This window comes from Hyperolius riggenbachi, chromosome 9 (assembly GCF_040937935.1).
Source record: "Hyperolius riggenbachi isolate aHypRig1 chromosome 9, aHypRig1.pri, whole genome shotgun sequence".
Lineage (NCBI taxonomy): Eukaryota > Metazoa > Chordata > Amphibia > Anura > Hyperoliidae > Hyperolius > Hyperolius riggenbachi.
The window spans coordinates 115483974-115506157 of record NC_090654.1 but is presented as its reverse complement, the minus strand read 5'-3'; the positions used below and the strand labels follow the sequence as shown (position 1 = coordinate 115506157).

The 22184-nt window shown below is 43.6% G+C and overlaps 1 protein-coding gene across 1 annotated transcript in view; it reads left to right on the top strand.

Moving 5' to 3' along the window:
• GCHFR (GTP cyclohydrolase I feedback regulator) overlaps positions 1-9536 on the top strand; it is a 36123-nt gene extending 26587 nt beyond the window's left edge. The window contains exons 4-5 of the mRNA XM_068254919.1: positions 8847-8941; positions 9037-9536. Of these exons, the coding sequence (XP_068111020.1) occupies positions 8847-8941; positions 9037-9169 (228 nt within the window). The 3' untranslated portion in view covers positions 9170-9536. The remainder of the gene's footprint in view (positions 1-8846; positions 8942-9036) is intronic.
• The last annotated feature ends 12648 nt before the right edge of the window (positions 9537-22184 follow it).

Here is a 22184-nt window from a genome sequence, read left to right as displayed (position 1 = left end):
AAAATAGCAAATAACTAATGTAAATGGCAAAATAAACAGTACATAATGAACTACCAATAACATTTTGCTGAAAATACCTGTTTTATTTGTTTGAGAAGCTGCCAATCCAATTCACCTTTTCTCCTAAGTTTTTTTCCTAGGAAATAAGTTTTAATCTTCTGTTTAAAATACATTTTTTTCCATTAACCCTCCAGGACAGGTATACATCGAGATTTGGCCCCTCCCAGGAAACAGGAAACATCCACAAGCCTCTCTATAAATACAAAACTTTTGTCAGGTATCCGGCAGTATGGATGTTTCCTGTTCCAGGGACAGGTCTCTCTATACCTAGCGCTGCTGTCCTGGAGAGCCTGGGTGGCTAGGGACTGTTGGCGCTGCGGAGACATGGAAGGATCACTAGGCAGGTGTTATCTAAGATTGTCCGCTTACCTCACTCTATAGCCTCCGTGGATGGTCTGGGGAGAGAGAGGACTGTGTCAGCTTCTAGATGGCAGGCGCCGCCGGCTGGAATGGCGTTGGCACGCTGCGAAGAAGTGGAGGCTGAGAAAGCGCAGAGTGCCAGAATCCAAAATGGCGGAATGCGTACTTCCGTTTCCGGGTTGACGTCACTTCCGCCCGCCGGAGTGAAGAGTGCGCAGCATTCCCCGCGTCTCTGCACTCGTGCAGGACGCAAGATGGAGTCACAGCCGGCGTCTGGTGCAAGCATGGGGCAGGTTCCCCAGGAGGACGCCAGGACGCATGACCCTAAGCCTGAGACTAAGGTATCACCTTGATTTCACATGGAAAACTGTTGTTTGTGTGAAGGCTGTAGGGATTGGCTCACTATACTGGCTGTGATTTGGGGGATTTGTGGATAGCTTCTGGTAAGAAGTATATCACATGGTGGTGGATTGGTATGTGGTCATAACTGCATGGCAGTTAATAGTATGTCTGTTTTGTGTTGTTATATTACAGACCACTGCAGCCTCATCTTCTGTGCCATCTGCTACAGCGACTGCTACAGAAGCATCAGATACTGCTAGGCCAAAAAAACGCTGTCCCTCTTGTAATGTGAAGCTGCCAGGCTCATGGAATAAGTTGTTATGTCAGCAATGTGCGACTAGGGTTTTGAATGAAGAGTCTGCTGTGGCTTATAAAGATTTTCTCAAAATGGTCCGCAAAGAAATGTCTGAGTCGATGAAAGTTTTCAGGGAGTCTATGGCAGCTCAATCGGTTGCTAATCCTCCGCCTGTTATAACTGCACAAGTGCCCGCTGGGTCTGGGACAGTACCTTCAGCTGCTACTGTGCCGCAGTCAGTCATACAACCTCCTGTGGTCATTGTTTAACCACCTACTGTTACTGCTAGCTATCCTATAGATCAAACGACATTACCTATAGTGCCGGATAAACCTACAGAAACATTATCTCCTCTTACGACAACACATAAGAAGGCAACCACTAAGACAGATCGTCCTGTGTTGTCGGATTCTGAGCCAGAGGAATATTCGGATGATATCTCCGAATGTGATTCTGAGGAGGAATTATCAGAAAAAGATCAGGATAAACCGTCTAAATTCAGATTTTCTGCCAATGAGACAGAGGAATTGTTAAAGGCAATTTATGATTCTCTAGGTCTGAAAGATGACGCTCCTTCTTCAGTGTCTACGCATGATGCATTATATGCAGGCATGGAAGGAGAGAAGCCAATGGTTTTTCCAGTGCATGCATCAACTAAACAATTGATTAATAGCCAGTGGAAGAACCCGGATAGAAAAGTTTTTCTATCTAGAGGTTTTAAAAGAAGGTTCCCTTTTGCCGAGGAAGACTGCAAACAATGGGATAAATGTCCTAAATTGGATGCAGCTTTTTCTCAAGTCCAGAAAGAAAATGAATTATCTTTTGAAGATCTAGGTTTTCTTAAGGACCAATCAGACAAGAAAGCTGAATTTGCCTTGAAGAAAACCTGGTCGGCCATCTGTGCAAATTTCCGCCCTGCCGCTGCTACTACTTGTGTAGGGCGCACCCTGGATTTATGGATGCATCAAGTAATGCGTCACATTAAAATGGGGTCGAGTAAGGATACAATTTTAAATTCCTTTACTGTAATGTTCAAAGCGATAAATTTCATTATTGATGCAGCAACGGAATCTATTCGTTTGACTGCAAGGGCTGCCGCCTTGGCTAATGTTGCCAGGAGGAATATCTGGATTAAAACCTGGGAGGGTAGTAATATCTCTAAGAACAAATTATGTACCATCCCTTTCTCAGGTGATTTATTGTTCGGGCCAGAGTTAGATGAAGTTTTGGAAAGAACTTCAGATAAAAAGAAAGGATTTCCTAAGAAGAGACAATTTAGGCAGGGGAAAAGGTTTTTTCGCAAAAAACGGCAAGAAAATAAGACGAAACCCCAAAATAGACGCAAACCCTGGTCTTTCTCTCGGGAGCAGAACAGGCCAAACGCCCTGTTTGGTAGTTCCGACTCCACTGCAAAAAGACAGCAGTGACAATGAGAAAGCTGTGGGAGGAAGGTTGAGCTCCTTTTTCCCACAGTGGCAAAAATTTGCAACCAGCCCATTCATTCTCAATTTGATCGAGTTGGGATACCATATTGTAAACAGCTAAGATCAAGCGAAGAGCAGAAGGCCATATCTTCCATTCTACAAGATATGTTAACAAGGAAGGTAGTCACTCTGGTGCCAATCATGGAGCAGGGAAGGGGATTTTACTCAAAGATCTTCCTAGTGAGGAAACCGTCGGGCAATTTTCGTCTAATCCTAAATCTCAAACCGTTGAATCCCTTCATAAAGCATCAGAAATTCAGAATGGAGTCAATTTACTCCCTGAGGAATCTTCTGACAGCCAACTGTTTCATGCTCAGTATCGATCTCAAGGACGCCTATTGGCATGTTCCGATCGAATTAAAATCCCAAAACTTTCTAAGATTTGCGGTGAAGGAAGGTTCCTTCGTGACCCATTACCAGTTCCGTTGCCTCCCCTTTGGCATCAAGTCCGCTCCAAGAATTTTCACCAAAGTGATAGCCGAATTAATCTCACATTTCCACAAAAAAGGAATTATGATAGTGCCTTATCTGGACGATCTGTTGATTATAGCAGAATCAAGACAGACGTTATTACTCCACAGGGAAGTAGTAGTGAAAGAATTACAGCAAGCGGGGTGGATTTTGAGCCTGGAGAAATCACAATTAGAACCCACTCAAAGCATTCTCTTTTTAGGGTTCATGATAAACTCAATAGAACAGAAGATGTTCCTACCGGAGCAAAAAGTGGCGAAAGTAGTTCAGCAAGTAGAGAGCTTCAGAGCATTAAAAGTCATCTCTATACGGGATGCAATGAGGCTTCTAGGGCTTCTGAACTCAGTAGCGCCAGCAGTACAGTGGGCAATGAAGCACGCACGAATACTACAGAGTTGGGTACTAAAAAATTGGTGCAAGACGATCGAATCTTTAGATCAATTAGTACAGATTCCAGTGGCAGTGAAAGACAGTCTACACTGGTGGACGGTTCCACACACATTATCTCAGGGCAGGCCTTGGCATTTCCCAACACAAGTAATCCTGACGACAGATGCAAGTCTTTTGGGATGGGGAGCTCATGTGCAGGGTTTCAAAACACAGGGACTTTGGCAACAGCATATGGAAAGTCAGTCCTCAAATTACAGAGAATTGATGGCGGTAAAGTTAGCTATAATAGCATCTCAACATGTGATAGCGTACAAACATCTACAAATAAGGACAGACAACTCCACTGTAGTGGCATATATAAACCGCCAGGGAGGAACAAGGTCCCACAAGTTGTTGACTCTGGCACTGGAGATACTGGACATAGCAGAACAGACTCTATTATCAATTACAGCGATTCATTTAAAAGGATCGATGAATGTGCTAGCAGATCTATTGAGCCGAAAACAACTATTGAATGCGGAGTGGCAGTTGAACCCGGAAGTATATTAATGGATAACATCAGTATGGGGCACTCCTGTAATAGATGTGTTTGCGAACAGGGAAAATACAAAGTGCAGACAATTTTTTTCCCTGAACGCCAGAGACAATCCAACAGCAGTGGATGCTCTTTCACAGATATGGGACTTCAGTCTTGCTTTTGCGTTCCCTCCTCTGAATCTGTTACCATTGGTATTGAGAAAAATTGTAGCATCCAAAACGACTGTAATACTTATTGCTCCAAATTGGCCACGAAGGTCGTGGTATCCTCTGCTACTGAAATTGAAAGTGGCAGAGCCGATATTACTTCCTGTCCTAGACAAATTAATATGCATTCAGAACCAGGTTGTGCCAGACATCAACAGGTGGAAACTAACAGCCTGGTTACTGAAGAACGAATACTAAAAAGTTATGGCCTATCAGATAAAGTGGTAGATACGTTAATTAAAAGTCGAAAAAAGAACACTAGAGCGATATACCTGAAATACTGGAAAACTTACAATTTATGGAAAGAACAATCAGGGTTTAAATCAAATGAAGTAGCTACAGTGTTGGAATTTCTCCAGAGTGGAGTAGACAAGAAACTGGCCTTAAGCACTATTAAGGTACAGATTGCAGCACTTTCCGTCTTTTTGGACAGACAGTTGGCTATTCATCCTTTGATTGCTCGGTTTGTAAAATCAATAGAAAGAAATAGACCAATTGCTGTTAAACCATTCCCTAAGTGGGATTTATCTTTAGTTTTGAAGGCCTTGACAAGGCCCCCTTTCGACTGTGCTGCTAGTTTGAATTTACGTTTATTGACTTTTAAAACTATTTTTTTAGTAGCAGTTACCTCGGCAAGGAGAGTGAGTGAACTCGAAGCCTTATCATGTAGGGAACCCTATTGCATTTTCTATAATGATAGAGTGGTTCTCAGAACTAGTTCAGAATTTTTTCCAAAAGTTGGAGATATTTTCTACCGATCTCAAGAGATTATACTACCATCTTTTTTTCCCAATCCAACAAATGATATGGAAAGACAGAGACATTTACTGGATGTAAGACAAGTTCTTATAGATTATTTGGAGAGAGTGGAGAGCTTGAGAAAGACTGAATCCCTGTTTGTAAATTTCACGGGAAAATTAGTAGGTCAAAAAGCCTCGAAGAGAACAATAGCTAATTGGATTAAGCTGTGTATTATAGAAGCTTATAAGGTTATGGAAACTACTCCTCCAAAGGATCTTAAAGCTCATTCTACTAGAGGGACAGCAACAAGTTGGGCCTTCAGAGCTGGTGCTTCCCCTCTGGAGATCTGTAAGGCAGCAACGTGGAGGAATTTGGGAACGTTTATGCGGCATTACAGATTGGATAAGATATCTTCATCAGACCAAGACTTTGGAAGAAAAGTCTTAGGGGCGGTCAGCCCACCCTAAGGTTAGTGATTACTTGAGTATCATCTCGATGTATACCTGTCCTGGAGGGTTAATGGAAAAAACTAAACATTAGCTTACCTGGTAATTTAATTTTAAGTAACCCTCCAGGACAGGTGGGGTAACCCACCCCATCTTCCGTATAATAATGTATGATATGTGTATATGTATTAATAAATATATATATGTGTACACGGATATGTATGTTTAGGTGTCAGGTAGTTGAGACCTGTTGGAATGTTTCTTTATTGTAATACTGCCGGATACCTGACAAAGGTTTTGTATTTATAGAGAGGCTTGTGGATGTTTCCTGTTTCCTGGGAGGGGCCAAATCTCGATGTATACCTGTCCTGGAGGGTTACTTAAAATTAAATTACCAGGTAAGCTAATGTTTAGTTTTCAGCACTTTGCATTTAAAAAGGTACCAAGAAGTAGGTGAAAAACGACTGCCAAAATTATCCCGAGCATTGTCTTACTAATTGGTGGATTTAACCACTTCAGGACCACAGGCTTACACCCCCCCCCCCCCCCCCCCCTAGTGACCAGGCCATTTTTCACAAATCAGTGCTCTGCAGCTTTGACAGCTTGCTGCACAGCCATACAACTTAGCACACAGACAAGTCTTACCTCCTTTTCTTATCCTTAACAAGACATTCTTTTGAAGGTAGTTTTTTTTTTTTTTAATTCATAAAAAAAGCCCTATTTACTTTAATCAAGGCATAGGACTGTGGCGGGGATTAGATTGTGCGGCCATCTGAGGGACAGTGAAGTGACAAGGCTGTCACTTGTATAACACTGCGGGAGATTCGCAGCACTGTTTACAATTGTATTGCCCCCCGTAGCTCTGATCGGAAACCTGCCAGCGGCTTACCGCTGCGGCCGTCTCTCTCCCCCGTAGGGAACAGCACTTGAGCAAGCGCTCGTTCCCTGCAAATATTGCGCATCGCGAGATGACGCAATCCTGCGTTAGGCGGTCCTGAGGAGCCACTCTGCGGCCGCAATTCTGACTGAGGCAGTCGCAGAGTGGTTAAAGGCATTTTATTGACAAGGTGTGGAAACATCACCCATTGTGGCACATGTTGCCATTTCAGACGAAGAGCTGGTTTGGGAAGATTGGAATATTGATATTTTCTCTGTTTTTGCTCCCAGACTTTGAAACTGAGAAAACATGATATTGAGGAGATCAAACTTAGGAATAATAAATTAAACATCCATGTTGATAATATATTGTTTTTAATTTGGGAAAAAAAACATAAATCATATACTGTATTTGAAGATAAAGCAGCATGTAAGTGTTTGAGTTCCTTTTGTTCACAGCTTATAGAGTAGGAGTGGGTCCCATGTTACTTCTGTGTGACATAGTACTGTACCTATTAATGTCCACATAGCCAGGATGGGACTTTTCGCCGTAGCACACTGTAGTCAGTGCTAATAGTGACAGCTTGAATCCCTTTTCTTCACCATTGTTTTAGCTCTGAAGAAGAATGCAACATTACTGAATGGGAGTAGTACCCATGGACCCTTGAAGATCCAGGATAGGTTTGCACATTGTTGCCACTGATTTTTTTTATGGAACTGGCGTCAGAGGGCACAGAACCAGAAGTTTGTTGTGTTTTTTTTTTGTTTTTTTTTTAAATGTCATGAGAATATAATTTTAAAATTATGTATGATTAAAAAAATAGGATAGCAGCAGTATGGAGTTGGTGAGCATTTGTCCAGGGTCAGTTTGTTGTGTGTTAATTTCCTTAATACAGGTAGTCCCCGACATACAAACACCCGACTTACAAACGGCCTGCCGATACGAAGATAGTGAAATTTGATTCTGTGGGAAAAAGTCAAAAACATTTTTTTATTTTTCAAAAAGACCCTTGTAGTTTTTGAGAAAATTGATTTTAGAAGATTCAAAGAAAAAAATGTTCTTTAAACTGGTAAAATTACATTTAGCTGTGGTACACTAAATACAAAGAGGGACAGTGCTGACACAGTGTTTTGGGGGAGGGGGGGCTGAAGGCACGCGGGAACAGAGGTGACACAGAGGGAAACGCTGGAGGCACGGGGGCATATAGGAGGTACAGGGGACTGAGGTGGCACAGTGTTGGGGGGGGGGGGGGGGGGGGGGGTGCAGATCGCACAGAGGGGCACACTGAAGGGATAGGGGGCATAGAGGAGGTACAAGGGGCTGAGGTAGCACAGTGTTGGGGGGGGGGGAGCAGATCACACAGAGGAGCACACTGAAGGCACAGGGGGACATAGAGAAGGTACAGGGGACAGAGGTGGCACAGTGTTTTTGCAGATCGCACAGGGGAGTACACTGAAGGCACAGGGGGACATAGAGGAGGTACAGGGGACAGAGGTGGCACAGTGTTTCGACTTATGGACTGATCTAGGTCAGGTAGAAACCTACAGTCCCTATCTCATTTGTTAACCGGGGACTACCTGTATCTGTATTATGCATGGATATGAACACTTGGCAGTTTTATTTTTGTTTGGCAACCTGTAGGTTGTACACAAGATTGCAGTAATGCTAGGTACACACGATACAATTTTCTGGCAGATTTACCTGCCAGATCGATTTTTCCCAAAATGTCCGATCAGAATTTTGATTGATTTCCATAAAAGTGAAGGAAAATCGATTGGAAAATCGATCGGAAAATCAATCAAAATTCAGATCTGACATGTTGGAAAAATCGACCTGGCAGGTAAATCTGACAGAAAATTGTATTGTGTGTACCTAGCATTAAGTGCCTAAAGCCTTGTGCTTGGTTGTCGGTCTGTTGAGAATCTAGCTTGTGTACAGTGGACTCCAATGTGTCGGCAAGAGATGCGGTTTGATGGAAAATCTTGCTGAAGCATTGGCCAAGCTCATTACACGCCCTCCTAGCCACTCCCACTGTGTTTCTCTATGGTGTGCCATGCATAGTCCTTTTGTCCCCTCCACAGCAACAGAACACTACACCATTGGGCCCCAAACTGTAATTTGCGGGATCCAGTCCCAATCCCCGTGGGTGACCGCATCCATGCGTGTGTGCAGTATGTACCAGTTTAGAGATAACAGAGGTAAAGCCTCTATACTCCATAAATACAGTAATAGGAAAATGATTTCATTTTGATGACTTCATCTGTAGAACACCATTTGATAACCATAATCAACACAAACCAAACCAACGTGAGCTACATGATGTCATGTAGAGCTGGTGATTTGATTACAGTATTTGAATTCAAAAGAGTTTTGGCAGATTCCATCTTAACAGTTGAATAGTCATAAAACTGATCCTTAGCTGATCCGTGTGTGCCAGTGTGCCAGCTTTTACTGTTTAAAAAGAAAATGGATTGTGATTGGGCAAGCCCTTTTCCGCTTCTGTCTCATGTTCCTAGGAATGCTTGTCTCTTGTCTTGGTCTATGCCTATTTCTAAGCTATTGAACGGTACTTTGCATTACGTTGCTGATTTAACTGTGGTCTGGTCTGTAGAGTAACACATTTGTATCTTACACAGGAAAGCGGGCCAACAATAGTTGGTGACGAAAACTCAGACCCTGAATTGATGACGCAACTTGGAGCAATCAAGCGAACTGTGCTGGGGAATAATTTGTAAGTAGATCAGTCATTGTCCTAATGGTAGACAAAGATAAAGTGCATCAAACATAAAATAAACACAAATTCTAATGTTTTCTTGCTTGTTTTAGTGCAGAATACTTTATTAATGAGCCCCCACGTGTGACCCTGAACAAGCTTGAACATTTAGGATACCGAGTCATTAGTATGACGGGCGTTGGGCAAACTCTTGTCTGGTGCCTGCACAAAGAAGAGGCACGGTAAACCTCAACAGAGACTGCTTAGGATGTCCACATGTTCAGCTTCTGGCAGTTCCCGGACAACTCTTCATAATGTGCAGTAAAGAACATCCTTCTGCAGTATTTCTCGGATGAAGAACTTTTTTGTACAAATCTGGATGATGCTTTGTCATTGTGACAGTGATTTACTAATGAAATGTCCCACAAATATACAGTTATGCTTCCAGTGTCTGTTTAGTGTCCTGCAGGTTTGAATATAGAACAAGGATGATTTTACCTGACCACTTACTGTCTTTAGGGCTTAATTTTTTTATGATCCATTTGTTTGAATTCTATATGATTTGTTACTTTTATATAATTTTTTAAATTAAATTTTTGTGTTTTATCTGGCACTAGCTTGTCCCATGCTAAACTTATCAGAGTAGTCCTTAATCTCCTGGCGGTTTATTTATTCTGCCAAATAGGCAGAAATACATATTTATTTTAACAACTCATCCTCCAGGATGGCTAAAACATGAGAGGAAGCCTGCTCCACCCCAAAGGAAACACCCCCACAATTATTCAATTAGACAGACCATATAGGTCCTCCTCTGCCATAGTCCCTCAGCTAGCCACTAGCACATTAAGAGTCCAGGTTGCGGCTCTATCCTTTTTTCTTAATTTCAAATTAGCCAAGGAACAGGCAGTTATTGATTTTCTAAAAGCAGTATCCAGATCGAGACCAATCCCGTCAAAATTATTTCCTCCCTGGGACTTAAGTTTGGTTTTGAATTATTTAACTGAGTCTCCTTTTGAGCCCCTCAACTCAATTTCGATAAAATGGCTAACTCTAAAGGCGGCTTTCTTAGTCGCCATAACGTCGGCACGTAGGGTTGGGGACATTCAGGCCCTTTCAATAAAGGACTCATACATGACTGTGTTTCCCGATAGAATAGTCTTTAGAACAGATCCTACGTACCTCCCTAAAGTATCTTCGGCCTTTCATAGATCTCAAGATATTATTATTCCATCCTTTTGTGATCCTCCTTCCAATGAAAAAGAGGGAAAATTTAACAAGTTGGATGTCAGGAGAATTCTACTGTCCTATCTGGAAGCCTCAAAGCCTTTCAGAAGATCTAATCACTTGTTGTAGCTTTCGCAGGGTCAAGGAAAGGGTTACAAGTTTCAAAAAGTACTATAGCGAGGTGGATTAGAGAGGTTATCACCTTAGCCTATGCCAAGGCAGGACAGTGTATTCCCCAAGCTGTGAATGCACATTCTACCAGATCCCTGGCTACCTCCTGGGCTGAAAGATCAGGGGCCTCTTTAGAACAGATCTGTAAAGCGGCAACCTGGTCTAGTCATCAGACTTTTGTGAAGCATTATAGAGTCGACCTACTATCAGCTCAAGACTTATCTTTTGGGAGAAAAGTTCTACAAAACATCATCCCTCCCTAAGGTAACTTTATTAGACTTCTCGTTGGTCTCTCATGTTTTAGCCATCCTGGAGGATGAGTTGTTCAAACCCTGTTAGAACTTACCGGTAGCGGTATTTCAACGAATTCTCCAGGATGGCTACCTTAGTTCCCTCCCTATCTTGGGAGATATTAGATTAATTATTATGCATACATATGGTAGTATTGTTCTTACTTTATGGGGTCCTCCTAGGTTGTACTCTATATTTACTGAGGGACTATGGCAGAGGAGGACCTATATGGTCTGTCTAATTGAATAATTGTGGGGGTGTTTCCTTTGGGGTGGAGCAGGCTTCCTCATGTTTTAGCCATCCTGGAGGATTCGTTGAAATACCGCTACCGGTAAGTTCTAACAGGGTTTTTTTTGTTTTGTTTTTTTGTTTCATGTAAAGCTACCAGAGTGGTAACTACATGAAACCACACTAGAGGGCGCATGTGTCCCTCTAGTGCAATCATAGGCAAACGGGGACGCGTATATAACGCGTTCCCGTTTGGCTACTCCTGTCGCTATGGCGACGATCGGAATGACGTCAGCCAACGTCCTGACATCAGACGCCTCCGATCCAGCCCTTAGCGCTGCCTGGAACTCATTGGTCCGGGCAGTGCAGGGCTCTGGCGGGGGGACCCGCTTCCGCCGCTGCGTGCGGGCGATCGCCGCAGAGCGGCGGCGATCAAGCTGTACGTGCGGCTAACAAAGTGCTAGCTGCGCGTACAGCACTTTGAATGGGGCGAATCGCCCCACCAGGGGCTGAGATATCCTCCTGCGTGGCATAGCCCGAGCTCAGCTCGGGCTTACCGCCAGGAAGGTTACGAATTTAGAAGTACGCTGTATGGCCTCACTGTCCTTCCTATAGTGCTTGCTAAGAAAAATGGGTTTATAAGGAGCTGGTATTTGATTGGGTGGGCCACCCGATTCTTACCTGCATCTCTAATATACAAGGCAGGATAATGCATAGTCTTGATGATTCCCTACAGCCTCGAATTCCACCTCACTGCCCCCCAAAAAATGAAAAGAAAATGAGCACTTTAGGAAGGCCGGCTAGGCTGTACACAACTCTACCTTACCCTTAGCTACTTTCCCACCAAGACGTTGCGTTTTAGGGGACGTTATGGTCGCATAACGTGCCCCTAACGCAACGCATGGTGGTGTTGAAGTTGGACTTCAGATTGAGCCGCGTTATGCAGGTCTCAAAGCAGCCACTCCAGGTTAGTGATAGGAAGACCAGATCTTTTTAAGGATTCGGATCATTTGAATCGGATCATTTGAATCATTTTACTAGGGAAGCATACTGGGTGAAATGATTAGCAGGACAGGACTTTCCCTGCACTGTACATTCTGTATGTTCCTGTTTCTTCCAGACAGACATCCACTGTGAACCGAATCTTTCATTGTGGTGATCCGGATGATTCGACTCACAAAAAAGATTTGTTTAAACGTGCTGCGTTACTATGTAACGCAACGTGTGCACTGTGAACAGTACATTGATTTATCCTTGCTGTGAGTTAGGCTGCGTTACTGGCTGCTGTAAGGTGGGACTTTACCATCCCACTGTGAAACCAGCCTTAAAGTAAACCTGGGAGATAGAAAAGTGCCCTAAAGGCTTCCACTGCCCTCTTCCACAGTCTCATTCCATCACTGGGAGCCCTGAAGAGCGGCCTCCCTGCGCTAGCGCTGTCCCACCTAAGCTCCAGCGGAAAAAGCCTAGCCTGACTGAGTCTGTTCTACTGCACTCAGCTATTTCCAAAGTAAGCTGAGCGGGACAGAGCTAGAACATATGTGCGAGACTGTGGGGGAAGACCTCTGGAACAAGACTGTGGAGGACGGAGGAAGCCTCTTTAGGATCCAGAGGCTTCCCCCTCCTGAGGCGAATACCCCTTAGGGCTATTTGGTCCAGACTGGGCCCAAACCTCGGCAATCGGGACCTGTGAACCACAATTATAAGACTTCACATGCAGTTTGAATCTTCTAGTCACCGCGTGCATGCGCAGTAGAGAAGTTGCCAGGAGCGTGGCCTTGGACGTCTAGGAGAAATTGTGCATGCACACGGCGACTAGAAGATTCAGATTGGGAAAAGGAAGATGCGATCCAGCACTGTTGAACAGGACTTATAGCTAGTTACCGTATATACTCGAGTATAAGCCAACCCCCCCCCCCCCCCAACTTTTACCTAAAAAACCTGGAAAAAATGAATGACCCAAGTATAAGCCGGGGGTAGGAAATGCAACACCCTAGGAGGCCCTCTGATTCCTAACCCGGGAGTCTTAGCCCAGCATCTTCAGTAGAAGATACAGGTTACCAGTGTATTCATGTATTTTATGCCAGCTAAACAGTGTTATGAGTGTTTATTATAGAATTCAGTAGTGGGCCCCTGTTTTCATCTTACATTATAATAATAATACTGGCTGGAATATTGGGTTGGTAAATTGTTATTGTTTTTTTTTTTTTGTAAGGATCCTGCCTGGTCTTAATCTTCCCATTTACACTCTGTCATACAATTAGTGAAAGTGTTAAAACTCCTCTGAGATTACTGGTATACTAATTTTGCTTGTGTCCCATGAATCCCTCCTCCTCACCTCCACATGTGTGACATATACATCCCCTTAGTGCCCCCGAGTCCATTACATCTGTGCACCCCGAGTGCCTTCACAGCAATATGCCTGCATGGAATAATGGCCCGGCTGCCATTTATGTGAGCACCGAGTGCTCCCCCGAGTCTCTCCCCCAAGCCAGTGCAGAGCGGTAAGTTCTGGTCCCAGCCATATGCAGAGCGTATCGGTGCCTCCTCGTCCCCCGCCTTATGCTTGCAGAATAATGCATATTAATGTTTGGGCTACCTTATGTGAGCGCCGCATTCTCCCGAGTCTCTTCCAAACTAGTGCATGGAGATATGTCCTGGTACCGGCAATATGCAGAGCGCATAGGTGCACCGCATTCACGCACCGGACCACGCTGGATGTGGGAGTCTTATGTCTATGACGTCCTGCAGCGGCGCACAAAATTAAAATAAAGGTGTTGCTATAGACACCAAACATCCAGCGCGGTCCGGTGCGTGAACGCGGTGCACCTATGCGCTCTGCATATTGCCGGTACCAGGACATATCTCCATGCACTAGTTTGGAAGAGAGACTCGGGAGAATGCGGCGCTCACATAAGGTAGCCCAAACATTAATATGCATTATTCTGCAAGCATGAGGCAGGGGACGAGGAGGCACCGATACGCTCTGCATATTGCTGGGACCATACCGCTCTGCACTGGCTTGGGGATAGACTCGGGGGAGCATGCGGCGCTCACATAAATGGTAGCCGGACCATTAATATGACTAGGAGGCACTCTGGGACACAGCTATCATGCACTTAAAACACACGACTCCAGTATAAGCCGAGACCCCCACTTTAAACCCACTTTTTTAGACCAAAAATCTCGGCTTATACTCAAGTATATACGGTATGTGTTTTCATACCACCTATTCCCTGGATGTATCCTTTAAACTATTAACCTTTTCAAACACTTTAAAGAAAACGGGTTTGTGCATAATCTACCATGGCTTATCTGTTAGGAAATTTTGACTGTAGTTCCACTATAAAATAATAAAAAAATGTCAGTTCCCTGGCTGTGCTGCTAATCATTTTGATTTCAGCAGTTTCCCAATTACACACCTAAAATAAAAATATAATTAGTATGGTCAAACTTTATTCTGCATCCTTGTTCTGGCTGTATGGCTTAAAGCGCACCTGAAGTGTGAGCAATATGGAGGCTGCCCTATGTATTTCCTTTTAAACAATGCAAATTGCCTGGCTGTCCTGCTGATCCTCTGCCTCTAGTACTTTTATCCACACACCCTGGACAAGCATGGAGAGCAGACGATTGACTGAAGCTTCCCCCATGCTTGTTTCAGATTGGTTATTCACCTATTGATGCAAGAAAGGTTAGCAGAACTGACAAGTAACTGGTATTATGTAAAAGGAAATAAATATGGCAGCATTCATAGCCCTCTCACTTCAGGTGTCCTTTAAACTGTTAGAGTCGGGAGAATTAACAGGATAGCCAGGCAATTGGCATGAACAGGAAATCCGTATAGCTCCCTCCAAAGCCTCAAGGTTACAGTGACGTGTAGTATGACGGGATAAACGTGTGCCAATCCTATTTAGAACTTCTCTGGGTTCACTTTTAATTTCTTTTCATTGCGAGTATTAATACAGCAGTGTCTCTGTTTTGGGGGCAGAATGAACAGCAGCCATGTCAGTGTGACGTTATATCTGGTTCAAACTTAAAACTTGGATTTTCAGCTCTTGTAACCAATATATGAATATGGGACCTAAGGAAACTTCTATTTAGGATTAGTTGTATAAACACAACTATTTATAAGTTTACTTTGAAGAAAAATAAAAAGTAGTGAGTAAAAACCCTCTGTTGTATCATTATCTGTTACTATACCATCTATATGTACATTGTACAAGGTATGCATTGTAAATGTGTATTATCTGTATCAACATGTTTACTTGTACAGGACCATATTGGTGAAATGAAGATCAGTAGTAAGTTTTGGGGTTTTCTTTTTGTAAAATGTGCTTGTTTTTAATAGTCCAACTGAAAGCATTAATAAGATGTATTCTAGCAATACCTGTTCTACTACCATCAGACCTCAGAATCAGCTGGCGACCAGTGAGTGCGGGGAGTGCTAGGACCTCTTGGACACCGCACTGATATGCGGAAGTGACATCACTTTCATGTATGCAGCGTAGAGTACATGGGGCTACCATGTGTCTGCTCTCACTGGTCTTCAGCTGATTCTGAGGGCTGATGCTGGCTGCTTGGATGCAGCGGGACGGCCATGTGGGGAAGACAACTGATGGTGAGTGGGGTCCCTGTCACTAACCATGGGGGAAACCTGTCACTACCTAAAACTAGTCGGCACCTGTCATCACCTAAGATGGGGAGAGTACTTGTCATTACCTGAACTGGGGGCACCTGTGTCGGAGGCTCTCACAATCTAATTTCTACCATAGTTTTAGTCTAATGTCCCATCATCGCTAAGTTGATGTAAATTTGGCTCCACCCATGACCACACCCACATCCTGGGCCATGGCCACACCTATACGCCCATTTTGCATTGCACAACTCCCCCCCCCCCCCCCACACACACATTTTCCGGCGCGACGTGGTTAGCTCCCCCCCCCCCCCCGAAAAATGTATTGCAGACACCAGTGTCTGCTACTGATCCTTATATAAAATGTGGGGTCATTTATAAAGAAGGTGCTACTGACAAAATCACGCCCTTAGGGCCCTTTTCCACCAGCGCGTTTGCGCTGGCTGAATCGCAAAAACGCGAACCGCTAGCGATTTTACAATCGCTACGGTTTGCTTTTTAACATAGGAATCGCGGTAGGTCATTTCCACTACCGTGATTCGTTTTTTACTTGATCGCGATCGCGCCGCGGAGCGACTTTTGCCGCGATTTTGCTGTGCAGAGCATAGCAAAATCGCGGCCGCGAATGTCGGGGAATCGCCGCTAATTGCGATTCAGCAATCGCTAGCGTTCAGCATGAACGCTAGCGATTGCTAGTGGAAAAGGGCCCTTATGCAGCAATTCAAGCGGTTTTCTTTTTAATGGATTTGTGTTCCTTCTGTGGTTTTGAAACTCTCTTTTTCCTACATTAATGGACTGCTATCTTCACCAAAATAAGCATTTGCAGCAGAAAGAAGAGCACTGGTAAGAAGTGGTCAGGGGAATGTTTTATTTTCTTATAGTGCTTCTTCCGGGTAGTAAAGTGTGTTTATGAATGAAGCTGTAGTAAACCTGTCTCACGTTGTCTTTGGTTTGCATTGTCTGGATCAAGACATGCATGATAAATGTACAGTATACCCCCATTTCTCCTAGTGATGGCTTCTGCTGATGTTACACCTGGCATAATGTAGATGCATTAGCTGATGAGGCATCAGAAAAAGCTATTGGGGATTGCAGATGACAAGAAGATAAGTATTGAAGAGCATTGATAGTTTAGGAATTGACAATTCTCACAAATAATTTGTAAGTTTCTGGTATGATTCAAACACTACTGCAGCCTAATAGATCAGCAAGGCTACCAGGCAACTGGTATTGTTTAAAAATAAATAAATATGACAGCCTCCACATTCTTCTCACTTCACTTGTTCTTTAGGGACCCTGAGCTGTCATAAAAAATAAAACTGGACTTACCTGGAGCTTCCACCAGCCCACTGTAGGCCTGCAAGGTTCCTGGCATCCTCTTGGCCCTGACAATGCACCAACTTCAGGTGAAGTTGCACGTGCTCGCCCCTGCTGCATACCCATTGTGTAATCACACCGGCCGCTGTTGGGAGTCCTGCACATTCGCAGTTCAACCTTTAGAGAACCGCGCATGTGCAGGACTTTTACGGCGTGATAACGTGACAAGTACACGGCAGTGGTTAGCACATTTTTATTGCTTTCTGGTGGCTTAAATGGCATTTTATTGGTATGGTGTGAAAATGCTCACTGTCTATAAATGGCTCTTGGAAAAATTATTTTATTCAAACCAGGCAGTCCAAATCACTATTACTTTTCTCGTTATAAATGATCATTCCTAAGCTTACCTAACTCTTATTTTACATTTCCGCACAAAAGAAGTTGCAGGGCATGCTCTGTTGTCTTTTTGCTTCTTCACTTTCCTCTGACTTAACTAATGCAGCCTGATTGGCTGAAGCCTCATTCCCCCATTTTCCCCTCCCACACCTCTGTTCCTCTCCGATTGGCTAATATTTTCATGCAGAGACAATGACCTTTCAATTGCAGAGCTGGGTGCCTGAGACTAATGCTGCATACACACTTGAGATAAGTCTTTGGAAAAGGCAAGATCACAGACCAATTTTACCCCATTCCATGTAGTATGAGAGCCATACTCTACACAGTCTATTCTTTGGAGCTGCACTCCCCATCAGATAAAATCTTTGCAAGATGCTGCACACAAAGATGCCCGTACACATTCAAAAGATTATTATCTGCAAAAGATCTCTTCCTGCAATAGATCCATTCCTGCAAAATGCATTCATAGTCTATGAGATCTGCAGATCCTCATACACACCTTGTTTAACAGACTTCATCTGCATATCTGGCAATCATCTGCAGATCTGAAAATCCATCCTGGTGGATCTGATCTGCAGATGATTGCCTGTTAAACAAGGTGTGTATGGTGATCTGCAGATCTCATAGACTATGAATGCATTTTGCAGGAATGGATCTATTGCAGGAAGAGATCTTTTGCAGATAATGATCTTTTGAATGTGTACGGGCATCTTTGTGTGCAGCATCTTGCAAAGATTTTATCTGATGGGGAGTGCAGCTCCAAAGAATAGACTGTGTAGAGTATGGCTCTCATACTACATGGAATGGGGTATAATTGGTCTGTGATCTTGCCTTTTCTAAAGACTTTTATCTCAAGTGTGTATGCAGCATAAGAGGAGGGCGGGCAATGCATACACAACCAGGCAGAGAAGAGTAAGGGAGGAAATTAAATCAGGATTGGCTTCAAGATAAACATACAGTGATGTGAAAAACTATTTGCCCCCTTCATGATTTCTTATTCTTTTGCATGTTTGTCACACTTAAATGTTTCTGCTCATCAAAAACCATTAACTATTAGTCAAAGATAACATAATTGAACACAAAATGCAGTTTTAAATGATGGTTTTTATTATTTAGTGAGAAAAAAAACCTCCATATCTACATGGGCCTGTGTGAAAAAGTGATTGTCCCCCCCTTGTTAAAAAATAACTTAACTTTGGTTTATCACACCTGAGTTCAATTTCTGTAGTCACCCCCAGGCCTGATTACTGCCACACCTGTTTCAATCAAGAAATCCCTTAAATAGGAGCTGACACAGCAGTAGACCAAAAGCACCTCAAAAGCTAGACATCATGCCAAGATCCAAATCAATTCAGGAACAGATGAGAACAAAAGTAATTGAGATCTATCAGTCTGGTAAAGGTTATAAAGCCATTTCTAAAGCTTTGGGACTCCAGCAAACCACAGTGAGAGCCATTATCCACAAATGGCAAAAACATGGAACAGTGATGAACCTTCCCAGGAGTGGCCGGCTGACCAAAATTACCCCAAGAGCGCAGAGAAAACTCATCCGAGAGGCCACAAAAGACCCCAGGACAACATCTAAAGAACTGCAGGCCTCACTTGCCTCAATTAAGTTCAGTGTTCACAACTCCACCATAAGGACGAGACAGAGCAAAAATGGCCTGCATGTTTGATGATCTGCTCGGCTGCCTGTGCGGCAGGCAGCTTTTTGGCCATTGTGTAGGTTTGCATGCTGCAGGACTCTGGAAAGAAGAGCTTCTGTCAGTTTTGCAGCTTGTGCTTGCTGAGGAATTTGCATACGTTGTCATGCAAATTGCCTGGCCACATTTATTGGAGGCGTGTACTATGTTTCCCACAATGCTTTGCTGTTCGTAAGGAGTCTTCCTGTGAAACACTCTGGAGAGTGTCAGCCATGCTCTTGGTTTGAAGATCAGCTTAGAGTAATTCCTGGAAACTGTGCTAGGCAGATTCCATAGTGCAGTTAGGATTGTTTATCTGTTTGTTTGTTCTGTTGCTGTTGTCCTGTCCCAGCGGTGGTCGACAGGAAATGGTTCTGATCTCTGTTCTTGGAGTATAGCTGGTGCAGCGGTTGCTACCAGCTATCTCTTCTGTTCTGTCTCCTGGGATCGCACTAGCCACTTTTCGCTAGCGCTGTGGATCCTTCTGTTCTGTCTCCTGGGATCGCGCTAGCCACTTTCCACTGGTGCTGTGGATCCTTCTGTTCTGCTACTCTGTACCTGGATCGCGCTAGCCACTTTTCGCTAGTGCTGTGGATCCTATCTCTCGCTTGTCCCTGTTTTCGTGTGTCTGTCTTGTCTGCTACGACCGCTTGCTGGAGGCTCGGTGAGGTAACCATTAAGCAAGCGTTCGCGTCCTCTGTTTCATGTTTGTCTGTCGATGGTTAGTTAGGTGTGCTTGTCTCTATGGTGCTTATCACGGAGACCGCGCATAACCGCGTGCACTGTTGCGAACGAGTGCGGTGTTCGCGGTTAGCTAGCGTTTGTTATTTTCCTCATCTTCTCATTGTATTATTTGCTGTGCCTTTGCTACCCTCGTATTCTGTTCTGATCTGCCTTGTGTCACGTCTGGCGATCGCGTTCCTATTTCATATCTGCTGTTTGTGCGCGCGGTCGCGGGGTGGCGACTGGATTGGCGCACACATACAACCTGTCCCTTTGCTCGTTCTCATTCGCAATCACCTCTCTTGCGATTGCGTTCTGCGCTTCGTACAATTCCTATCTGGCATTTGTGAAGGTACAGAGGATTGGTTCCTCTGCACTCCCCAGCGCCATCTGCCGACAGGAATTTCCCTCTACAGGTGCGTAGCACCTTTTGCTGGGTGCCTACAATTACAGGCTTGTGGAGGATTTCCGCCGTGTCAGCGCACACGTTGTGCGCTGATCACGGAGAAAGTTCCACAATCGTTACAGCATGGCAGATATAAAAGGTGCAAACCACTTTTAAGCAAAAAACATTAAGGCTCGTCTCAATTTTGCTAAAAAAACATCTCAATGATTGCAAAGACTTTTGGGAAAATACCTTGTGGACCGACAAGACAAAAGTTGAACTTTTTGGAAGGTGCGTGTCCCGTTACATCTGGCGTAGAAGTAACACAGCATTTCAGCAAAAGAACATCATACCAACAGTAAAATATGGTGGTGGTAGTGTGATGGTCTGGGGTTGCTTTGCTGCTTCAGGACCTGGAAGGCTTGCTGTGATAGATGAAACCATGAATTCTACGGTCTACCAAAAAATCCTGAAGGAGAATGTCCGGCCATCTATTCGTCAACTCAAGCTGAAGCGATCTCTGGTGCTGCAGCAGAACAATGACCCAAAACACACTAGCAAATCCATCTCTGAATGGCTGAATAGAAACAAAATGAAGACTTTGGAGTGGCCTAGTCAAAGTCCTAACCTGAATCCTATTGAGATGTTGTGGCATGACCTTAAAAAGGCAGTTCATGCTAGAAAACCCTCAAAGCTGAATTACAGCAATTCTGCAAAGATGAGTGGGCCAAAATTCCTCCAGAACGCTGTAAAAGACTCGTTGCAAGTTATCGCAAACGCTTGATTGCAGTTATTGCTGCTAAGGGTGGCCCAACCAGTTATTAGGTTCAGGGGGCAATTTCTTTTTCACACAGGGCCATGTAGGTTTTGAGTTTTTGTTCTCACTAACAAAAACCATCATTTAAAACTGCATTTTGTGTTCAATTATGTTATCTTTGACTAATAGTTAACGGTTTTTGATGAGCAGAAACGTGTGACAAACATGCAAAAGAATAAGAAATCAGGAAGGGGGCAAATAGTTTTTCACATCACTGTAGTTAAAATGGAGAATCCTAAAAAGATATTTTCTTTTTTTTACTATAGAAAAAAAAATCATTAAAATGCAGTGTAATACATAGGTTATGTAAGTAGAGCAAGTGTGTGTATGTATGTGTATATTTTTTTTTTTCCTGAGATAGTACGGCTGACAGCTCATCTTTAAACTTTTTTTTTAGTACTGTATCAGCCCATCGCTGTCAGCCAATCCACTGCTTGTTACCACTAAGTAATGGCCAAGGTGGATTATTAAAATCTTATGTGCATAATGACATACCTCTGTGTCGCTCTATTGCCACTACTAATCCTCCCTGCGGCTCTGTTGTCGCCCCCCCCCCCCCCAAAAAAAAAAACAAATAAAAAAAAATCTGCTTGTTGCTAGCCTGCTTTGTTTAGTTTGGAGGAAGCTAGTAGAGGCGGGGAGGAGTTTGTATAGAGGTGGCTATGTGGAGGAAGCTAATTGACAAGCCTTGTGTAAATAAAGGCTAGCGCCAAGCAGATTGTCGCTAGCCTAGCGATATTTTTAGGGAGGGAGAGCAAAGCGCAGAGGGGACTAGCGGGGGCGATATAACGACACAGAGTCATGTCATTATGCACATGACATGTCTCTGGTTCCTATTAAGATTTTAATAATCCACCTTGGGTTCTCTTTAAAAAACAGAAGGCATTCGCAATAATTCCTTTTTAGATATGTAAATCTCTTTACATCCCTAAAAGCTAGATTAAAAAAACCCCTAGAAATTAGCCTTCTTAAAATAGGTATTTGTGATTAACTTATGAGGTTTCCCACAATGCATCACTGCTGAATATGCAAATCGTCCCCTTGTTGTCCCTGGAAGCCAAAACACCTCCAGAACCGCTGGAATGTAATGAATGTGTTGGCACCCAAAGTATTATATACATTGGCCTTTTGTGTTTAAATATGAGCTTTTGAGCACTTCTCATTTGATAATTTCTAAGCACTACAAATTGGCCTGAGGAAGTGGGCATAGACCAATGAAACGTGTTTCCGGTGCAAATAAAACATTTCTCAGAATATTTTTAGGCGTTTGAGAGGTAAGCCACCTCTTTTTCATTTCATTGGTATTTAAAAAAAAAAAAAAAAAAAGTTATGTACTCTGGGCTCTTTCCTTTCCTGTAAAACCTGAAATTAGCACAGGAAGTAAACCTTACACAACC